Source organism: Trichechus manatus, unplaced genomic scaffold (genome assembly GCF_000243295.1).
Source record: "Trichechus manatus latirostris isolate Lorelei unplaced genomic scaffold, TriManLat1.0 scaffold00030, whole genome shotgun sequence".
Lineage (NCBI taxonomy): Eukaryota > Metazoa > Chordata > Mammalia > Sirenia > Trichechidae > Trichechus > Trichechus manatus.
Genome location: NW_004443966.1, coordinates 13868270 through 13886651, shown reverse-complemented (window position 1 = coordinate 13886651; position 18382 = coordinate 13868270). Strand labels below are relative to the sequence as shown.

General features: G+C 50.5%; 1 protein-coding gene across 1 annotated transcript in view; it reads left to right on the top strand.

Annotated features, from left to right (window-relative positions):
• The window catches only part of ITGA11 (integrin subunit alpha 11), a 118774-nt gene that overhangs the window by 28484 nt on the left and 71908 nt on the right, over window positions 1-18382 (top strand). The window contains 3 exon segments of the mRNA XM_012555033.1: window positions 8148-8248; window positions 13611-13702; window positions 16923-17037. Of these exon segments, the coding sequence (XP_012410487.1) occupies window positions 8148-8248; window positions 13611-13702; window positions 16923-17037 (308 nt within the window).

The following is an 18382-nucleotide window of genomic DNA, read 5'->3' as shown; positions in this document are numbered from 1 at the left end:
GAAAAGTGGTTGAAGGGCAAATGTTTTGTTATGTGTATTTCACCACAATGCATTTTTAAAGGCAATTCAGACACACACACACACACACACACACACACACACACGCACACGCACGCATGCGCGCACACAGAATTCCTATTTCTGATGAAGGCTCTGTGGTAGGAGGGAGAGTAAGGGGTGTGCTGGCAAACAGAGGGGCGTCCTCGTTTTCCTGGCCTCCAGGAGTCCAGGTCTTGCCAGGTGTCTGGGCCCAGGTGAACCACAAGCCTTACAAGCCCAGGAAGGCCTGAAGGTGCCCATGGCTCCGCTTGAGCAGGTTCTGGGGCAGTGGCCCCCTCCACCACTGCCCCCAGCCAGTGCTGCCAGCCCCCACCCCCGCCCCCACTCGACCTGCTTGCTCAGCACTTCCAGCCCCATCTTGAACACATTATCCACCATCCTCACGCTGGCTGGAGGAGATTACATTTTCCATAGAGAGAGAGAGAGGGAGAGAAAGCCTCGCTAAAGGAATAGTCTCTCCTTTGTTCCCCTGAGTTCGCTGCTCCTCAAGTGAAACCCCCTCCCCGATGCCCCCTATCTGATTTCAGAAGAAAAGAAAGGAAGCCGGGAGAGAAACGGGACAAAGAGCCTGGTGTGGGTTTGAGGGGAGCAGAGCGGGGGGCTGCTGGGGAGAGGAGCAGGTGAGGAAGGGAATGGGAGGAGAGAGGAGAGGGGCAGAGGCCCCTGTGGGGACAGGCCAGCTGGCTCTGGGGCAGGCGGGCCTCTCCCCACACCTGCACTGCCCAGCCCCCAGTGCTGGGCTCTCTGGGCCCCCAGTTCTTCACAGCGGTGAAAAGACTTGGAGTCCCAGCTCTGAAGTTGGCCAGTATCTCTCTGCAGACTTGTCATATCCTCGTCCTGAGCCTCCCTTTCCTCCTCTGTGGAACCAAAATGCAAACGGCCCTCCCAGCCTTCAAGCCGTCCTGGGGATCCAAATCAAATGCAATCACGACATGAAGATGACACATCGTAATGGAAAGGACGTCGTTGTTAGGTGCCATCTAGTCCGTTTTAGACTCGTAGAGACCCCATGTGACAGAGTAGCACTGCCCCATAGGGGTTTCTTGACTGTAATCTTTACGGAAGCAGATCACCAGGTCTTTCTCCCACAGAGTGGCTGGGTGGGTTTGAACCGCCAACCTTTTGGTTAGCAGCCAAGCGTTTAACCATTGCGCCACCAGGGCTCCTTTAATGAAGAGGATAACCAGTGATCATTGATTTGCTGGGATGGGGGTTCCAGACCTTGAATAGGGGGCAGTGAGGCTGGCCAGGAGGGACTGGACCCACATGTCCCCTTCCTCAAGCAGGCCGTGGGGGCCTGTGGGCTCAGGACATCCTCAGGAGGCAGGCCCATCAATTGTAGGTGTCCTTCCTCCTTCCCCATGGATGGCGGTTGTGCCCACAGCCTCAGGGCTCGCCCCATCCGACCGAGGAGCTAAGCTGCTCCCACGTGCCTCACCAGCCACACCCACCCTGCTTCCAGGCTCTCTGCCTCCATGGTTTGGGGCGAGCACTGTGCGGGGAGTCAGCACACCGGGCACTGCACGCTCTGAGCCCTTGGACAGAGCACTTCCCTCCTCAGGGCTGGTGCCTCCGAGGTATAACGCCATGGACTGGCCCGAGGAACGTCCACATTCCCTCCCAGCTCTGAGGGTCTGCGGGGCCAGTCACCGAGTAACCAGAAACATCTGGAGGGCAAGGGTCCTCCGAGCAGCTGTTGTAAGTGGGATGTACATAGAACAAAGGCTCTCTGTTCCCACAAGGCTGGGCCCGAGACAGTTTTATACAGTCAGTTAAACAAGAAAGAAATAATGCATATGGCGCCGGCGATTCCACCCACCACCCTCTCAGTGAGTGCACGCCCTGACGGAGCGTGGGGTGGGGGGTGAATCTGCTCTTCCCTCGGCCTTGGTTCCCATGTGCTTCTCATAGCGTGGTAATTTACAGGATTTGTGTGTGTGTGTGTGTGTGTGTGTGTGTGTGGTGAAATATATATAACATATAATTTGCCGTTTTAAGTGTTCAATTCAGTGACATTACCGTAATTACATCCATCATGTTGTGCAACCGTCACCACTGATTTCCAAAATTTTTCATCACCTCAAGTAGAAACTCAGTGCCCCTTAAGCAGTAACTCCCCATCCCCGCTTCCCAGCCACTAAGAACCACTAATCTACGTTGGTCCCTGTATGTATGTTTGCCTATTCTAGATATTTCATATAAGTAAAAGGAATCGAATTTGTCTTTTTGTGTCTGCCTTCTTTCATTTAGCATAGTATTTTCAAGGTTCATCCACATCATAGCTTGCATTTGAACTTCATTCCTTTCTATGGCTGACTAATACTTCTTTGTACGTATGCACCACATTTTGTCTATCCACTCATCTGTTGATGGACACGTGGGTTGTTTCTAGGTTTTGGCTATTGTGAATAATGCTACAATGAACATGGGTGTACATGTATCTGTTTACTTTATGGGATTTTGTAGGGTAATTTTAAGTATGTACTTTTTTTTTTTGGCCTTGCACACTCTAAAAGTTAGGAAGTTTTCAGTTATAAGTACCTGAAAACCCAACTCAAACAGGCTCATACAGTAAAAGATAGTTATCACTCATGTATCTGAAAAGTTTAGAGACAGGGCAGGCTTCAGGTACGGTTTGATCCAGAGATTCACAGTGCCATCAGGACTTCAGCTCCAGTTCTTGGTGATTCTCTCTCAGTGCTCCCGATCTCCGTGCATCAGCTCATACCCCTCATTGTCACAAGGAGGCTACCAGCGGTTCCAACCCTTGTATCTATGCAGGCATCTGGAGAAAAAAAGACCATCTTGGTCCCTCCCACCCAAGCAGAAGTCCTGAGATTCATCCAATTGCACTTAAGTCATTGGACTGGCTTAGGTCATTTGCCCACCCTGACTCAATCACTGCAGCCAGAGGGTAAAGCTGGCCTAGCCTGAGGTATGTGCTCCATCGGAATGGAGCCCGATTCCCAAACAGAACCAGGGACTACTAGGAAGGTGGAAATGGAAATCTGGGAAGCAATCAACGTTGGCTTTAGAACACAAGCTAGGTCACTCCCCTGAACCTCCACACGTGGAAAACATAGATTTCTCAGCCACCCTTTTTCCAGGTGCTGAATTTGAGGGCTTCTCTTAGGCCTGAGGCAAAGCCCAAAGCTCCCCAGGCAGTTGCTGCCTCAGGCTGGCAGCCAGAAGGCAGATCATTCAATGGGTATCTCTTTACTCTGTGCCTTCAAGACCTCCTGACGCTGGCATAGCAGGCAGACAAGGACATCTCAGCTCTCAAGGAGCTTATGACAGCCAAACACTGGCGACACCAACCAGCAGAGATGAAATGCTGGCTTCTGCGGGAAAACCAGGAGTAATCAGGGATGGCTTCCTGGACCAGGTGGAATTTATGCCGGATCGTAAAGTGATGGTCTCCATGGGGTAGTGCACGCACCATAGAGGATGTGCAGGGCAGTATACCGGGGCTCAGTGATTTACATTCTATTTTGGTGTGTATCTTATCTGAAAATACAGTTATGACTACTAACGCTTAATATACAGATGGGCAATTGTACACTGGTATGATTTACATATCAATTTACATATATTGGGGGAACGTGTCAGCTTCTTTTTCTGATTGTTGTTATTGCTAGTTGCTGTTGAGTCATCTCCGATTCATGGTGGCCTTATTTTTAACAGAACAAAATGTTGCCCAGTCCTTCGCCATCTTCATGATGGTTGGTATGTTTGAGCTCATTGTTGCAGCTATTGCATCTGTCTCATTGAGGGTTTCCCTCCTATTAAAAAACAAACAAACAGAGCCAGTTGAGTGGATTCTGACTCATGGCGACCCCATGCGCGCAGGGTAGGATTGTGCTTCATAGAGTTTTCAAGGCTGTGGCCTTTCAGAAGCAGATCACCAGGCCTTTCTTTTGAGGCACCTCTGGGTGGGTTCAAACCACTTACCTTTTGGTTAGATGTGGAGTGTTTAACCAAGTGCACCACGCAGGGACTCCTTCCCTTGTATAGGAATGTGTAATTTAAAAAGCTTGGAGACCAAATCTGCCTTGAAGGATGGATCTGGGAAAGCAAAAGTCAGGATGACCCCCGTAGGGTCTTGTTCTGAGGTAGGGGTCAGGTGGGAGGAGCCCCTTCCCTGTGTCCTGCCTGGAGCCAAGAAGCCCAGCACCTGTGGAGCCACGTCTCACCTTCCTCAGAGAGGCTGTCTCCACAGTGAGCACCCTCCCTTGTCGACACTGGCTGGACAGCGGCCACCAGAGAAGGGGTCTCACAGGGCTGTGACTGAAGGGCCTGCCACAGACTCTCCCCTCAGCAGCAGGCCTGCCCCTGAGCCTCCTCAGGAAGAATGCGGGAGCCCACAGCTGGTGACTCACGGCACCCAGCCCATGGAAAAGGCCTGATGCTCGCCGCGACCTTTGGGGTTTGCTGCGCCGTCTGGTGCCCACGCCAGAAGGTATAGGATATCCAGCCCCCGGGAGGCACAGCAGCCCTGAGGCTGCAGATGGCTATATAAGGCTGAGGCCGTGAGGGGTGGGGGAGGGGGAAGAAGGCAGGGACTGCCAGACCCCAGGAGCAATTTGGCTGATCTCTGTGGTGATGCAAACATTTTCCCTGCACTTCGGCACTTAGCCCTTCACAGTGAGGTTGAATCATGTCCTCCAAACCTCAAGGCCAGCAGGCACACGTCATCCCGAGACTCAAGAATAGAGAGGAGGGCTGACCTAGGCCCTCTCTTCAGGCAAAGGAATATTTGGGGCAATATGGAGAAAGTGACCAAGGAGAACTGTGGGACTTGGGGTTGGCTCCCCTCTTGGAGCCTTGATTTTTGCATCTGTAATATGGGTACGGTCGTCCCTGCACTGCTGCCTCATGAAGTACCAAGAACTGGGGTTCCTGTTGGCCCCTGGGGTCACCCTGGGCCGCCCCGTTGGTGCTGCTGTACAGGTGGGCAGGAGACGAGGCATAGAGTAGGGCATTGGAGGAGCTCCCAGTCCAAGGTGGGGTTTTTCCTGCCCTCAAAGGGAGGTGAGTCTGTAGCCCGTGTGCATAAGGTCATGGGATTTTCATCCAAGGAGCTGCTGGGGCTTAGCCAGGTCAGGAAGTAGTGGCTGCTCCGTTTTCCCTAAAAATATGTGTGCGTGCAAAGCAAGTTGTATTAGTTTCCTAGGGCTGCCATGACAAGCTACCATAACCTGGAGATGGGATGTAGAGAGCCGCCCTTGTTCTTCGAAAGAACAAAACCCAGTTGTGTAGCAAATGTGAGGTCACAGTGACTTGGTGGGTTTACTGCCAGGCCCTCCCATCTTGGTCACTGCCAGGACACCTGATTTCTGGGAAGCTACCCATCTTTGTGCAGAACTTCCCTAGCTACAGCCCTTTTTATTTCTTAGTGCTTTTGAATATTTGTGACTTCCCACAAAGACCCTGAAAGGTAAGCAGTGTGGGAATTGTTAACCCATTTCATAGCCAAGAAAACCAAGGCCCAGAAAATTAAATGAGTTCTCAAGGTCACACAGCAAGCCATGTGGGCCTCAGAGTTCCACTCTGTAAAATGGGAAGAGTTGTGGGTTTTCTACCTTGTTAGGCTTCTGGGGTGTTTTCTAGAAGGCCCACGGGCAGCTTTTCTGGAAAACAGCCACTATTGCTCTAATCTAGAATGTATTATGATTCTCCCAGAGGCATCCTTCGAGGTGCTCCTCAAAGGCACTCTTTCCAGAAAGCACCCACCACCAGGCAGTGGCATCTTGGAGGGCTCATCCCTCAGGGAGGCTTGATCACATATCAGGCTGACCTTGAAAACCCAGGCAGCCAGAAAAGCAGGCTTGGAGCCCAGGCCTCGCTGATTGATCTCTGCTTTCTCCTTAGCTGGGAACAACAGAGGGACTTGGCCACACAATCACTCACAGAATTAAGCAGCCAAAAATCACCATCGTCTAGACAAACAGATTTTATGGGTCCAATTAATTCCTGTTGGTCAAAAATAGGCACACTTAATAAGGGGATATATTTAGAATCTGTCATTATCTGGCTCCCCGAGGGAGAAACTCGGCTCTTATTTCATAGACTCTTAATTTCAAACAGAGCTCTATTAACTCCCACGTCAGACGTAGCTTTCTCTTCTGACAGCACTGAGGGGACGGAGGCAGGGGCAGGGGGATTATTTGACCACAAGAAGCCACTTAAGTCTTGAGTAGCCTGAACCTCCAGTCCTGTCTCCTTACAACCATCTTAAGTCAGAAAATGAATGGTTGCTTCTTCTTGAGGCCGTGTTTCCAAGGAGTTGGAAGCTGCTGGAAGATCAGGGTTCAAAGGGCTCCAGAAAGGTCTCCTGCTCCCAAATGTCTCACCACCCCTGTGCCCCAAATTCCACCACATCTACTCTTTATCCCTCAGGATCTGGAAGACTTGCAGAGCTGTCGTGAACGCAGCTGTCCCGGGAAGGGTTACCGTGCTTGAGTCACTACTAGCTCTTCAGGCCTGAGCAGAGGAGGCGGCTGCTGGCTAAAAGCTGGACTGGCACCCCAAACTTAGAAGGCTCTAGACATGCCGGAGGCATGCAGCACTGACTGAGTGGGCAGGCAGATACTGAAGGGAAACATTGCCAGCTTCAGAGATAGAGATTAGCTTCGAGTCAGCACTGGGGTTCCTGTTGGCCCCTGGGGTCACCCTGGGCCGCCCCGTTGGTGCTGCTGTACAGGTGGGCAGGAGACGAGGCATAGAGTAGGGCATTGGAGGAGCTCCCAGTCCAAGGTGGGGTTTTTCCTGCCCTCAAAGGGAGGTGAGTCTGTAGCCCGTGTGCATAAGGTCATGGGATTTTCATCCAAGGAGCTGCTGGGGCTTAGCCAGGTCAGGAAGTAGTGGCTGCTCCGTTTTCCCTAAAAATATGTGTGCGTGCAAAGCAAGTTGTATTAGTTTCCTAGGGCTGCCATGACAAGCTACCATAACCTATGTGGCTTACAACAACCGAAATTTATTCTCTTACGGTTCTGGAGTTCAAAAGTCCAGAACCAAGATGTCAGTAGGGTCACATTCCTTCTGAAGGCTCTCAGGAAGGATCTTTAGATCCACTTGCCTCTTGTAGCTTTCGGTGACTCCGGGTGTTCCTTGGTTTGTGGCTGCATACCACCAGTCTTTGCCTCTGTCTTCACATGGCCTTCTCCTCTTCGCTCTGTCTTCTCTGCTCTGTGTGCCTTTTATAAGGACATTTGTCATTGGATTTAGGGCTGACCTGCATAAGCCAGAATGATCTCCTCATCTCAAGATCCTTAACTAATTACATCTATAAAGACATTTTTTCCAAATAAGGTCACGTTCACAGGTTCCAGGGATTAGCACATAGATGTATCTTTTTTGGGTGTCCCACCAATCAACCCACTACACAAGGCATGGGCACAGTATAGATGCCCTGGCTGGGTGGCTGCCCCGGCCACTCTTAAACCCCACTGGCTGCCTTGCCCACCGTAAGCAAAGACTTAGTGGCTCAGGAGGCAGCCATGACCACTGAGGAGCATGCCCCAGTCCTGCAGAATGGCAAGGGGGACCACTAACTGAGAGACTGTCATGTAAGTTGAAGAATGGTGAGGAATAGATGAGGTATGAGGCCCCTGCAGGGCGTAACAGATGGCCAAGACTCTACACCTGCAAAAACATCACTCCTCTGCCTGAATGACCACCATTACCACCCTCCACTGTTTATTCTCTTGACAAACTCATACTCATCCATCAAGACCCAGCTCAAGCATCACCTCCTCCGTGATGCCTGCCCTGACTATCCCAGATTGAGGTCTTCCCTCTTGTATCCCAAGGACTGCCTCCATCCCATTTGTTGAGGGGCCTACGTGGTCTTCGCTTCTATATCTTCAGACACTGGAATAGGCCACAGGCCACATGACTTTTTCTTGAAAGCCCAGCATCCCTCCCCAGGGAGACAAAGGTCCAAGCCGGAGGACTTGGCCAGCCTTCCAGGATTCCCTCCAGCCTTCCCTACCCCAACTTCCCCTCAACACTGCTGTCAGGTTCCACCGTTTAATAGAAAGGAGTACCTCCCCCAGCATCTTCACTTGTCTTTTCTTTCTCCCCAGGCTGGTTGTGGGTGCCCCATTGGAAACCAACGGCCACCAGAAGACAGGAGATGTGTACAAATGTCCGGTGATCCACGGGAACTGCACCAAGCTCAACCTGGGTAACTCAGGCAGGGCTGCTGGCTTCTTCACACCTAGGACAGCCTTGTCTCGGGTGGTTCAGGCTCTAACACACCTCCATGTCGATGGTCACGTTGGCTCCTCGCAGCTGCACCTTGAGATAACCCAGTGGGTATTGCTGCTCCCATTTTACAGATGAGAAAGCCGAGGCCAGAGAGAGGAAGCAGCTTTCCCACAGTCACAGCTTGTAAGGGGCCTGGTCAGGATTCGAACCTGGGTCTCCAGAGTTCCAGGCCATCGTTGTTCCTGGCTCATCCACTGCCCTCCAACTCAGGGTTTTCTCTCCCAGCAGGAGAAAAGCATGCCCTGTCTTCTTCTGATTTTGAAATAACAACAATAGCTAAGATTCTTTATATCTTATATAATGTTCTCCATGTGCCAAGCACTTTATACACTTTTGGATATTTTGACTCATACACTCCCCACAACAACCATATGAGATTTAACCACTTAACAGACGAGGAAACGCAGGTATATGGAAAAAGGTGACCTGCTCAGGGCCACCCAACTAATAAGAAGCCAGGCTGAATTCCAGTCCAGGCAGTCTATGTCCTCACTGTTAACCTATGTCCACACTGTTAACCACTGCACAACTCTGCCTTCTGAAATGAAGGGCTTTTTTCTCAATGAAGAGCTTTCCAGAATATTCTGGAACAGAAAGTGGGGGAGATGCTGTGAGCAGCCTCAAGGGCTTCCAAACCCCTGTAAAATCGACTTGTGTGCAGGTACGTGTGTCCACTGAAGCACTCATAACGGCCCACTCAAGCCCTTCCACTATCTCCTAGGGGTCCGGCAATAGCTGGGCCACTCTTTCCTCTCAGAAGTGAGCAGAGTCCCACTTGGGCTGAGAAGCTATAATTCCAGGCCTTGTCCTGGAGGATCGGCCTTCCCCTGAGCCAGGATCTCGGCCTCCCAGTCTTAGAAGGATGAGCACTGCCCTGGTGTGGCTGGGTAGGCCGGGCTCCCTGGGGAGATAGAGGAGGGATGGGGGCAGCAGAGGCCCCATGGGAAGAGATGGCAGAGCTTCAAGAGATAAGCAGATGGATGAAAAGACCCGCATCAAAGAGAAAGTCCAAAGAACTCAGATCCCCAGGGCGGCCAGCTGCACTGTCACGTGGTGTTGGGCGCTCCCGCTGTCCACATCTGCATCAGAACCGCGGCTGGGAAGTTCAAACCCAGCGCAGCAGGCCTCAAACGTCAGTGAGGAAAGAGTCTAAGGGAGGCGGGGAGCCTGGAGCGGTGGCTTATGGTTCCCGGTCGTCACTCCTGAGAGTGCCAGCTTCTGAAAAGGGCCATGCTGGGTTTTCCTTCCAGTTGTACAATTTCTTCGCTATACATGCATGAGGAATTCACGTCCTCTCTCTAGCCTTACTTTGCTCATGTGTAAAGTGAAAAGATAGATTCAGTGACCCCTAGCATCCATTTCAGGCCTAATAGGTCCATCAACCTTTAATGAGCACCTATTATGTACCAAAAGCCCTGGCAGTGCAGTGGTGAAGAGCTATGCTTGCTAAACAAAAGGTCGGCAGTTCAAATCTACCAGCCACTCCTTAGAAACCCTACGGGGCAGTTCTACTCTGTCCTATAGGGTCGCTATGGGTCAGAATCAAGTCGACAGCAGTGGGTTTGGGGTGATTAGGTACCAACGGATCACGAAGGTCTGATCTCGTTGTACACGGGGTCACCATGAGTCAGGGGCCAACTCAACAGCAGCTAACAGCAACAGCGTATGTGTCACGCACTGTGCTAGGTGCCGGGGATGCAGCAGCGAGTAAGAAGCCGAGCATTCTGCTGGGAGGAGACAGCAAGCAAGTAGGCAAACTAAAGCAGGGTGATTTCAGGTAGAGCTGAATGCTGTGCAGTAAACCAGGTGCCGTGACAGGAGACAGCAGGTGGTGGAGAAGGTAGAGAGAGGAGTCTGCCTTAGCAAGGAGGTCGGTGAAGGCCTCTCCGAGCAGACCACATCTGAGCAAAGACCTGGTGCCGAAAAGAAGTCAAGTGGCAATGGAGCATTCCAGGCAGAGGGAAGGCAAGTGCAAAGGCCCTGAGGTGGGAATGAGCTTGCTCTGTTGGAGGATAGAAAGAAGGGCACTGTGGCTGGAGCAGAAGGAGCCAGCGGGTGGTGGGAGAGGTGGGCACTGTGCTCTGGGCCCGGGCCGCAGAGAGAAGCTCCTGGTCCAGGTGGGGATATGGACATCTGAACCAATAACTTAGTTTGATTGCTATGGCTTCCAACGTGGATCTCATTTCCCTCGGGTTGGAGGAGGAGCCCCAGTGGCACAATGATTAAGTGCTCGACTGCTAACAGAAGGCTGGCAGTTCGAACCCACCAGCCAATCCGTGGGAGAAAAGATCTGGCAATCTGCTACTGTAAAGATTGAAAAACCAAACCCATTGCATTGAGTTGATTCCAACTCATAGAGACCCTATAGGACAGAGTAGAACTGCCCCATAGGGTTTTCAAGGCTGTAATCTTTATGGGAGCAGATCACCAGGTCTTTCTCCTGCAGAGTAGCTGGTGGGTTCGAACCACTGACCTTTCAATTAGCAGCCAAGCGCTTAACCACTGTGCCACCAGGGTTCCTCCATAAAGATTACAGCCTAGGAAACATTATGGGGCAGTTCTACTCTACCCTATAATGTCACTAAGTGTCGGAATCGACTCGACAGCACACAGCAACTACTGCTGTGGTTTCCAACGTGGACTCCATTTCCCTCGGAAAAGAGGAGGAGCCCCAGTTGTCAGTGAGAGACTTGAAGCCATGAGACCCTGGAGTACACTCCTGAGCTGGGGCATGTGCTCGGGAGGCAGTGGAGAGCAAAGCGAGCCAGGACAGAGGAAAATTCCTCGTCAGGAAGCACTTCATCTGAGGAGAAAATGCGCGGCAGTAGCCCATCTCTGTTTATCCGCGGAGTGGAAAACGCAAGGCTGGGCGACCTGAGTCTTGGGTTTTCCTACAGCCTTTCCAGGCTCTGAGCCCCACCACGCCAGGAACGTTCTTTCCTCTGCCCTCTCCGGGGAAAGCTAAGTGAGTGTCAGTCATTCACACCTCAGTATGAAAGAGTCCACACTGGCGGCTTTCTTCCCAACACCTGGATGAAGTCATGGTTTTTATGAGGGGCAGGAGCTCAGAGGAGGTGATGTGATTCTGGAAGGCAAGCCCTGTGTGAGGGGCTTATGCCCCAGGACCCTCACATAGATCCGCTGAGGAAGGCATTAGCCTCTCCTGTTCAGAGAGGGCAGACCGAACAGAGGGAGGTTAGTGACTACCCCACGGAAGCATAACTTGAACCTGAGTCTTTCTTCTCCAAAGCCAGGATCTTTCCTACCCCACCCCTCTCTCTTCTGGCCAGCACAGTTCCATGAAGGACTTCAGTCCCTGGGGAGAGGGGGAAGGAGTGGGGGCAGGGTGGTGTGGGGCCATGCCCCTTAAATAAATGGGAGGCAGACTCCCTGAGCCAGGTTTCTCGCTACCATCCACTGCCACCACGGCCCTGCCGTCAGATGGGAAAAACTCAAGATGTCACGTCAGATGGCCTGGGTTCAAGTCGGCAATCTAGTATTTACTAGTGATTCTCTTGATAGATGTCGCTAACCCTCTCTGCACCTCCATCTTCTCATCTGTAAAATGGAAATAGTAGCACCTAGGCATCCCAAGATTGAGGGAGGGGGCATGGGAGGCCGTGCGTGGACAGTACTTTGTACTGAGAAGGCCTCAGGGGAACGCCAGGGCTGTACTGTTAGTTCCTCTCATACGGGAAAACCATCGCAGTCAGCCTTAGCACAGCCAAAAGGGGCTGGATTTCAAAACGAGCTTTACTAAGAACTGAGAGAAACCAAAGGGAAAAAATAACAAATACAGCTACCCCCACCCCCACAAAACAGTCACGAGTCTGAAATTCTGGCCTCAGCCTGGAGCAGGGCGAATGCCCAGCCCTGCTGACCTGTGCCCCCCAGGAGCCAGGCTGACTCTTCATGCTTCTCTTTACAGACAAAGGCAAATGCAAACAGTTCTTGGCTGAGAGGCCTCTTAAGCTCCTTAGAGATTATCATCCCCCCTCCCTGATTCCCCAAGCAGGGGCTGCTAGATCCCTTCTCACAGCAGGGTGGGATTGACACACCGTAGGCTCTGATGCCACAGTTAAACTCTCGGCTGCTAACCCAAAGGTCAGTGGCTCCAACCCACCAGCCACTCCGAGGGAGAAAAGACCTGGCAATCCACTCCTGTGAAAATGACAGCCCAGGAAACCTTATGGGGCTGTTCTAGTCTGTCACATCGGGTCGCTATGAGTCGGAATCGATCCAACAGCACCTAACAACAGCAAAAACCCGCTGCTGTCAAGTCGATCCCGACTCATAGTCACCCTGTAGGACAAAGCGGAACTGCCCCATAGGGTTTCTAAGGCTGTAAATCTTTACTGAAGCAGACTGCCACATCTTTCTCCCATGGAGCATCAGGTGGGTTTGAACCGCCAACCTTTCAGTTAGCAGCCAAGTGCTCAACCACTGTGCCACCAGGGCTTCTAATAACAACAGGCTTAATGCCATGCCCAACTCTCTTCTCCCCAACCTTCCCCCTCCCTCTTCCCATGCACACCCTAACACACATACACATACGTACATACACACCAACACACTGCCTTCCCTTCAGTGGCCTGGCAGAATGATCCAGTAAAATCTTAACCAATGTAATTTTTTTTATACTTCTAATCTGCCATAGGGCCAACCCTCTCCCAACACCCAGTTGGCTGTTGACGCTGCTGTAAAGCTCTCTCTTGGCAGCCTACTACAGAATTTGGCATTCTTGAGCAGAGCTCTTGTTAAATTGGCTGTTCATACCTGCAAGAGAGACTTCATTATTGTATGTCAGTTTATCAGAGGAGCAGACAACTGGGCCCTGAGAGGGTAGGACACAGGACTGGTAAATTTTGATGAAAGCTAGGCTTGAAGAAAAATGTGTAGAGGAAGCTAGTTTAAGTGGTATATTTGGGCTATATTTGGGGTTGAAGTAGAAGGGAGTGTTGGGAGCCAATCAAATGGCGGGAGAAGGACAAGGCTCTGAACTAGGAGATGGAAGGTTCTGTTATGCACTTACTGTGTGACCTTGAGCAGGTTGTTTGGCATCTCTGAACCTCAGTTTCCTCATTTCACAGGGAGTTGTGAGACCATGTCTGGGCAAAGCCTTAGTAAGCTGAAGGGCTTCACAGTTGTGCAGGTGGGTGAGGGAGGATTCTGCCTGGCACTGATCCTGCCGCGGGCACCTCTGGGGGCAGGTACAGCAGAGGCTCTGCGTGGAGGATGCACAGGCAGGAGCACATGCTGAGCTTCTCCTCCCACTCCAGGAAGGGTCACCCTGTCCAACGTGTCCGAGCGGAAGGACAACATGCGTCTTGGCCTGAGCCTCACCACCAACCCCAAGGACAACAGCTTCCTGGTAAGAGCCACCTGCCCCACCTCTCTGAGCCCCAGCCCTTCCTGTCCCCATGGACTCGCTGCCTGGGCTTTCCTTACAGACACTCCTATGCACCCGCCCTCACACCACACTGTCACGCACTTGATCCCCAAGGCTGCCTGTCCTCACCCTTCTGGGAAGCAGCTTCTCCACTAGCTTCCTGCTTGTGCCATTCTGTGGGGGACAGTCCAGGCAGGACCAAGGACTGAGCCCCTTTGTGTGCACACCCTCTGGGAGCAGGGATGGGCCAGACCTGAGAAGGAACAAGGGTAGTTAAAGATATCAACAGTCTGATTGGTTGTTCAACGGTAGATTCTCGCCTTCCATATGGGAAACCAGGTTCAATTCCTAGCCAATGCAGCTCATGCATGGCTACCACTCATCTGTCAGCAGAGACTTGCGTGTTGCTGTGATGCTAAACAGATTTCAGCAGAGCTTCCAGACTAAGACGGACTAGGATGAAAGGCCTAGAGATCTCCTTCGAAAATTAGCCAATGAAAACCCTATAGATCACAGTGAGTCCAGTCATGGGGATGCTGCAGGATGCGGCAGTGTTTGGTTCCACGGTGCACAGGGTCGTCATGAGTTAGGGGCCAACTTGAGAGCAGCTAACCACAACAGCAACAACAGTGCAATGGGGGAGCTTTTCCTTCCCTTCGGGAGCTCATTTTCCAAGGCAGAGGCTCAGTCTCTGCTCCAGGTTTGAGAAAAGAAACAGAACCCACCGCATTCCCTAAGAAGACTTGGAAGGCAAGCCAGAAAGGAGTGGTCACCAGAGGGAAGGGGTGCAGAGCGGCACAAGGTTTGATGGGGAAGGTTACCTGGGGAGGATTCTGTTTTGTTTTTAGAGACAAGTCTTAGCAGAGAAGAAAGAGAGGGGTATTTGTGCTGGGATAAAAGAGGCATTCATTCAATCAACAGTTTTTTGAGCACTTACTATGTACTATGCAGCCCTGGTGGCACAGTGGTTAAACGCTCACCTGCTAACCAAAAGGTTGTTGGTTCGAACCCACCAGCTCCTCTGTGGGAGGAAGATGTGGCAGTCTGTTTGGTAAAGATCACAGCCTTGGAAACCCTGTGGGGCAGTTCTAGTTCTACTCTGTCCTATAGGGTCACTATGAGTCAGAATCGACTTGACAGCAATGAGTTTGGTTTTTGGTTTACTATGTACTAAGCCCAGTGCCAGGCAATGGAGATTCAGAGATAAACATCTCCTGTCCACCTGGAGCTTACCTTCTGTTTGGGGGAGAGAACAGTAAGCAAATGATCAGTGTATACTATGATGTTGGGAACAGAAAGGGCAACAGGGCCGGGCTTGGAGGTCTTTGTACTCTGCCCAGGTGGGCATATCTGGGCATTTCACACAGTAGGATAGTGTGGCTGGCGTGATTGGTTGGCACTGCCTGCTCCTTCCACCAAGTTTAAAGGAACTTCTATGAGTGTGAGTGATGCTTGGGGTTCAAAACAGGATCCTGCTGGGACCGAGAGTTCTTAGAAACAGCTGAGAGAGAGAATTTCGGAAAAATCACCCCCAGAAAGCGCTGCACAAAGCAGCGCTCCCGCTTTCTGATGGGCGGTTGTGTCACTCTTCGTTCTTGTCCCTCAGTCCATTTTTCTTGACTGTAGTGACATGAGCCATCAGGGGCATGGAGCACCAGACGCCAGGGCAGTGAGATGACTGGGTGCACAGGGACTTGAGGAGAATATCATGGCCCTGCCAGGAGGCTCAGAATGTCCTGAGGTGCCTCGATGACAGTCAGCCCACAGCCTTTGACTATCCCCAACCGAGAAAAAGCAGGACTCCTGGCCCTGTCCACGTGCACTTCCTTCAGGATCTCGCTTTTCCCTCTGAGGCTCCTTGTCACGTCATACTACCTGATTTTACCCTCACAAGATAGAAGGAAGGGCTGAGAAGGGTGATGTGATATGCCCTCTTGGGCCTCTGTGGATAGGTTAAGTCTCTGGTTTATAAACAACAACTTCTGTTCATTCACTCATTCACCCATTCATCCATTCACTCATCTGTCCAACCCCCACCACTCATTCATCCTTCCATTCATCCATCCATCCATCATCTATCCTCCTGTTTCTCTGTACATTGATCCACCCAGTTATCCTCCCATCCAATCATCCATCTTTCTATCCATCCTTCCATCCATCATGCGTCCTCCCATCTTTCTTTATGTTGATCCGCCCACTCATCCTCCTGTCAACTCATGCATCCTTCTATCCATCCTTCCATCCATCATCTATCCTCCCATCTCTCTGTACATCGATCCACCCACTCATCCTTCCACCCAATCATTTGTCCTTCTGTCCATCCTTCCATCCATCCATCTATCCTCCCATCTCTCTGTACACTGATCCATCCACTCATCCTCCCAGTCAATCATTCATCTGTCTTTCCATTCATCCATCCATCCTCCCATTCTTTATCCTCCCTTTACTTTCAAAAAACAATTTACAGCATCTTCAACAAAGGATACAGAAAAAACAAAGCTGTTTAGATCGGGGCTAAAAGAAAAACACTAACTAAAGAAGGGGATAGGAGAGGAATAATTATTCCCCAAACCAAAAGAAGTTACAGCACAAAATTTAGTCCTGGGTTTCCTGACAGGCAGGACAAAAATGGAGGCATAGAACTGGGCTTTTGTTTTAGATTCTGAGAGGAATATATCACCCAATCTTTAAGTGAGGAATTGAGGTCAATGTTTTTGATAGCAAATTTCACTAAAAGAGCAGTGACATTCTATTTTCTTTCCCTGGTAAGAGCCATGGGCATATTGTTGGGACATAGTCCTGGATGTTTGCCTAGTAAGGACCTTAGGTGGCCTCTTCAGAAAGAGGAACTATTCTAGTGATCTTGAAAGGTCCACTCCATGGATGAAAACCCTTCCCCAGATCCTGAGTGGTGGATAGGATGGAGGAAGGGGGCAGGTAGGGTGAAGAAGAATCACAACCCCAAATGATGGGATGGAGAATGAGGCCCTTGAAAAAAAAATGAAGGTGGACTCCCAGGTTACTTTTTCTCCATTCTGTCTTAAAGGGAACTGGTGCACATTTTAGGGGGGAAAGTTCAGTTAGACTCAAAGAAGAACCTCTAAACCCTGGGGATGCCAAAACTCAGATAGTGGACATCTGTCTTGGGTCATGAGCCTCCCTGAGGCCACTGCTGACTGGGGGTCTGTGCTGTGATTCACAGGCCTGCAGTCCCCTCTGGTCCCATGAGTGTGGAAGCTCCTACTACACCACGGGGATGTGTTCACGGGTCAACTCCAACTTCAGGTTCTCCAAGACCGTGGCCCCAGCTCTCCAAAGTAAGTGACTTCAAATCTGCAGACTCGGGCTGAGTGGCTGACAGTTGGGGGAAGCTTGGGGCTTTCATCACCAGTATACTGGGGTCACAAAACAGCTCAGTCACCTGGGCTCTAACCCTGCCCTGCCCGGCTGCCTGGGTAGCCTAGGACAAGTCACTTCACTTCTCCAGGCCTTTATGGGGTCATCCATCATCCTGCCTCCCCTCTCCCCTACAGAGAGATAGTGAGGATCAAATGAGCTAAGGTTATGAAGACTATCCTGGCAGCAAGGGAGGCTCCCTGCAATTCCACCCTAAGCATGGAAGAGATTGTCCAGCCACCACATACAGCTGGCAGGCTGTGCACTGCACAATTCTAGGGGCACCACTGACTTAGACTACAGTGTGAATGACTCCCTCTGATGTTGTGCAATGCAGTAGCCCTGTAGGTGGAGGGACGAGGAGAACAGAAATCTCCTTGGTAACAGCAAGCAGCTGGGAGCTCTGTCTTGCTTGCCCAGCACAAAACCTTCTGCTCCCAAAGAGTCCACAAGAAAAATTCTAGAGCTAATAGAGGAATTGAGCAAAGTTGCAGAGTACAAGGTCAAGAAACAAAAATCATTTAGGTTTCTATATACCAGCAAAGAGAAATCTGAAAGGGAAATTAAGAAAACAATTCCATTTACAATAGCATCTAAGACAATAAAATACCTAGGAATAAGTCTAACCAGTGACGTGAAGGACTTATGCATGAAAACTATAAAACACTGCTCAAAGAGATTAAAGAAGACTTAAATAAATGGAAAGATGTTCCATGTTCATGGATTAGAAGATTTAATATTGTTAAGATGTCAATACTACCCAAAGCTATCTATAGATTCAATGCAATCTCAATCAAAATTCCAACAGCCTTCTTTACAGAAATAGAAAAACAAATCCTCAACTTTATACAGAATGGCAGGAGAGGAGGCCCTGAATAGCTAAAACAATGTTGAAAGAGAAAAACAAAGTAGGAGGACTCTTCCTGATTTTAAAGCATACTATACAGCTACTGTAATCAAGACAGCCTGGCATTGGTATAACAATAGACACATAGACCAATGGAATAGAATTGAGAGTCCAGAAATAAACCCACACATCTATGGTCAACTGATTTTTCACAAGGGTGCTAAGTCCATTCAATGGGGAAAGAAGCGTCTCTTCAATAGATGGTACTGGGAAAATTGGATTTCCATGTGCAGAAAAATGAAACAGGATCCGTGCTTCACACCATATACAAAAACAAATACAAAATGGATTAAGGATCTAAATGTGCAAACTAAAACCATAAAATTCTTAGAAGAACAAGCAGGGACAACACTGTCAGG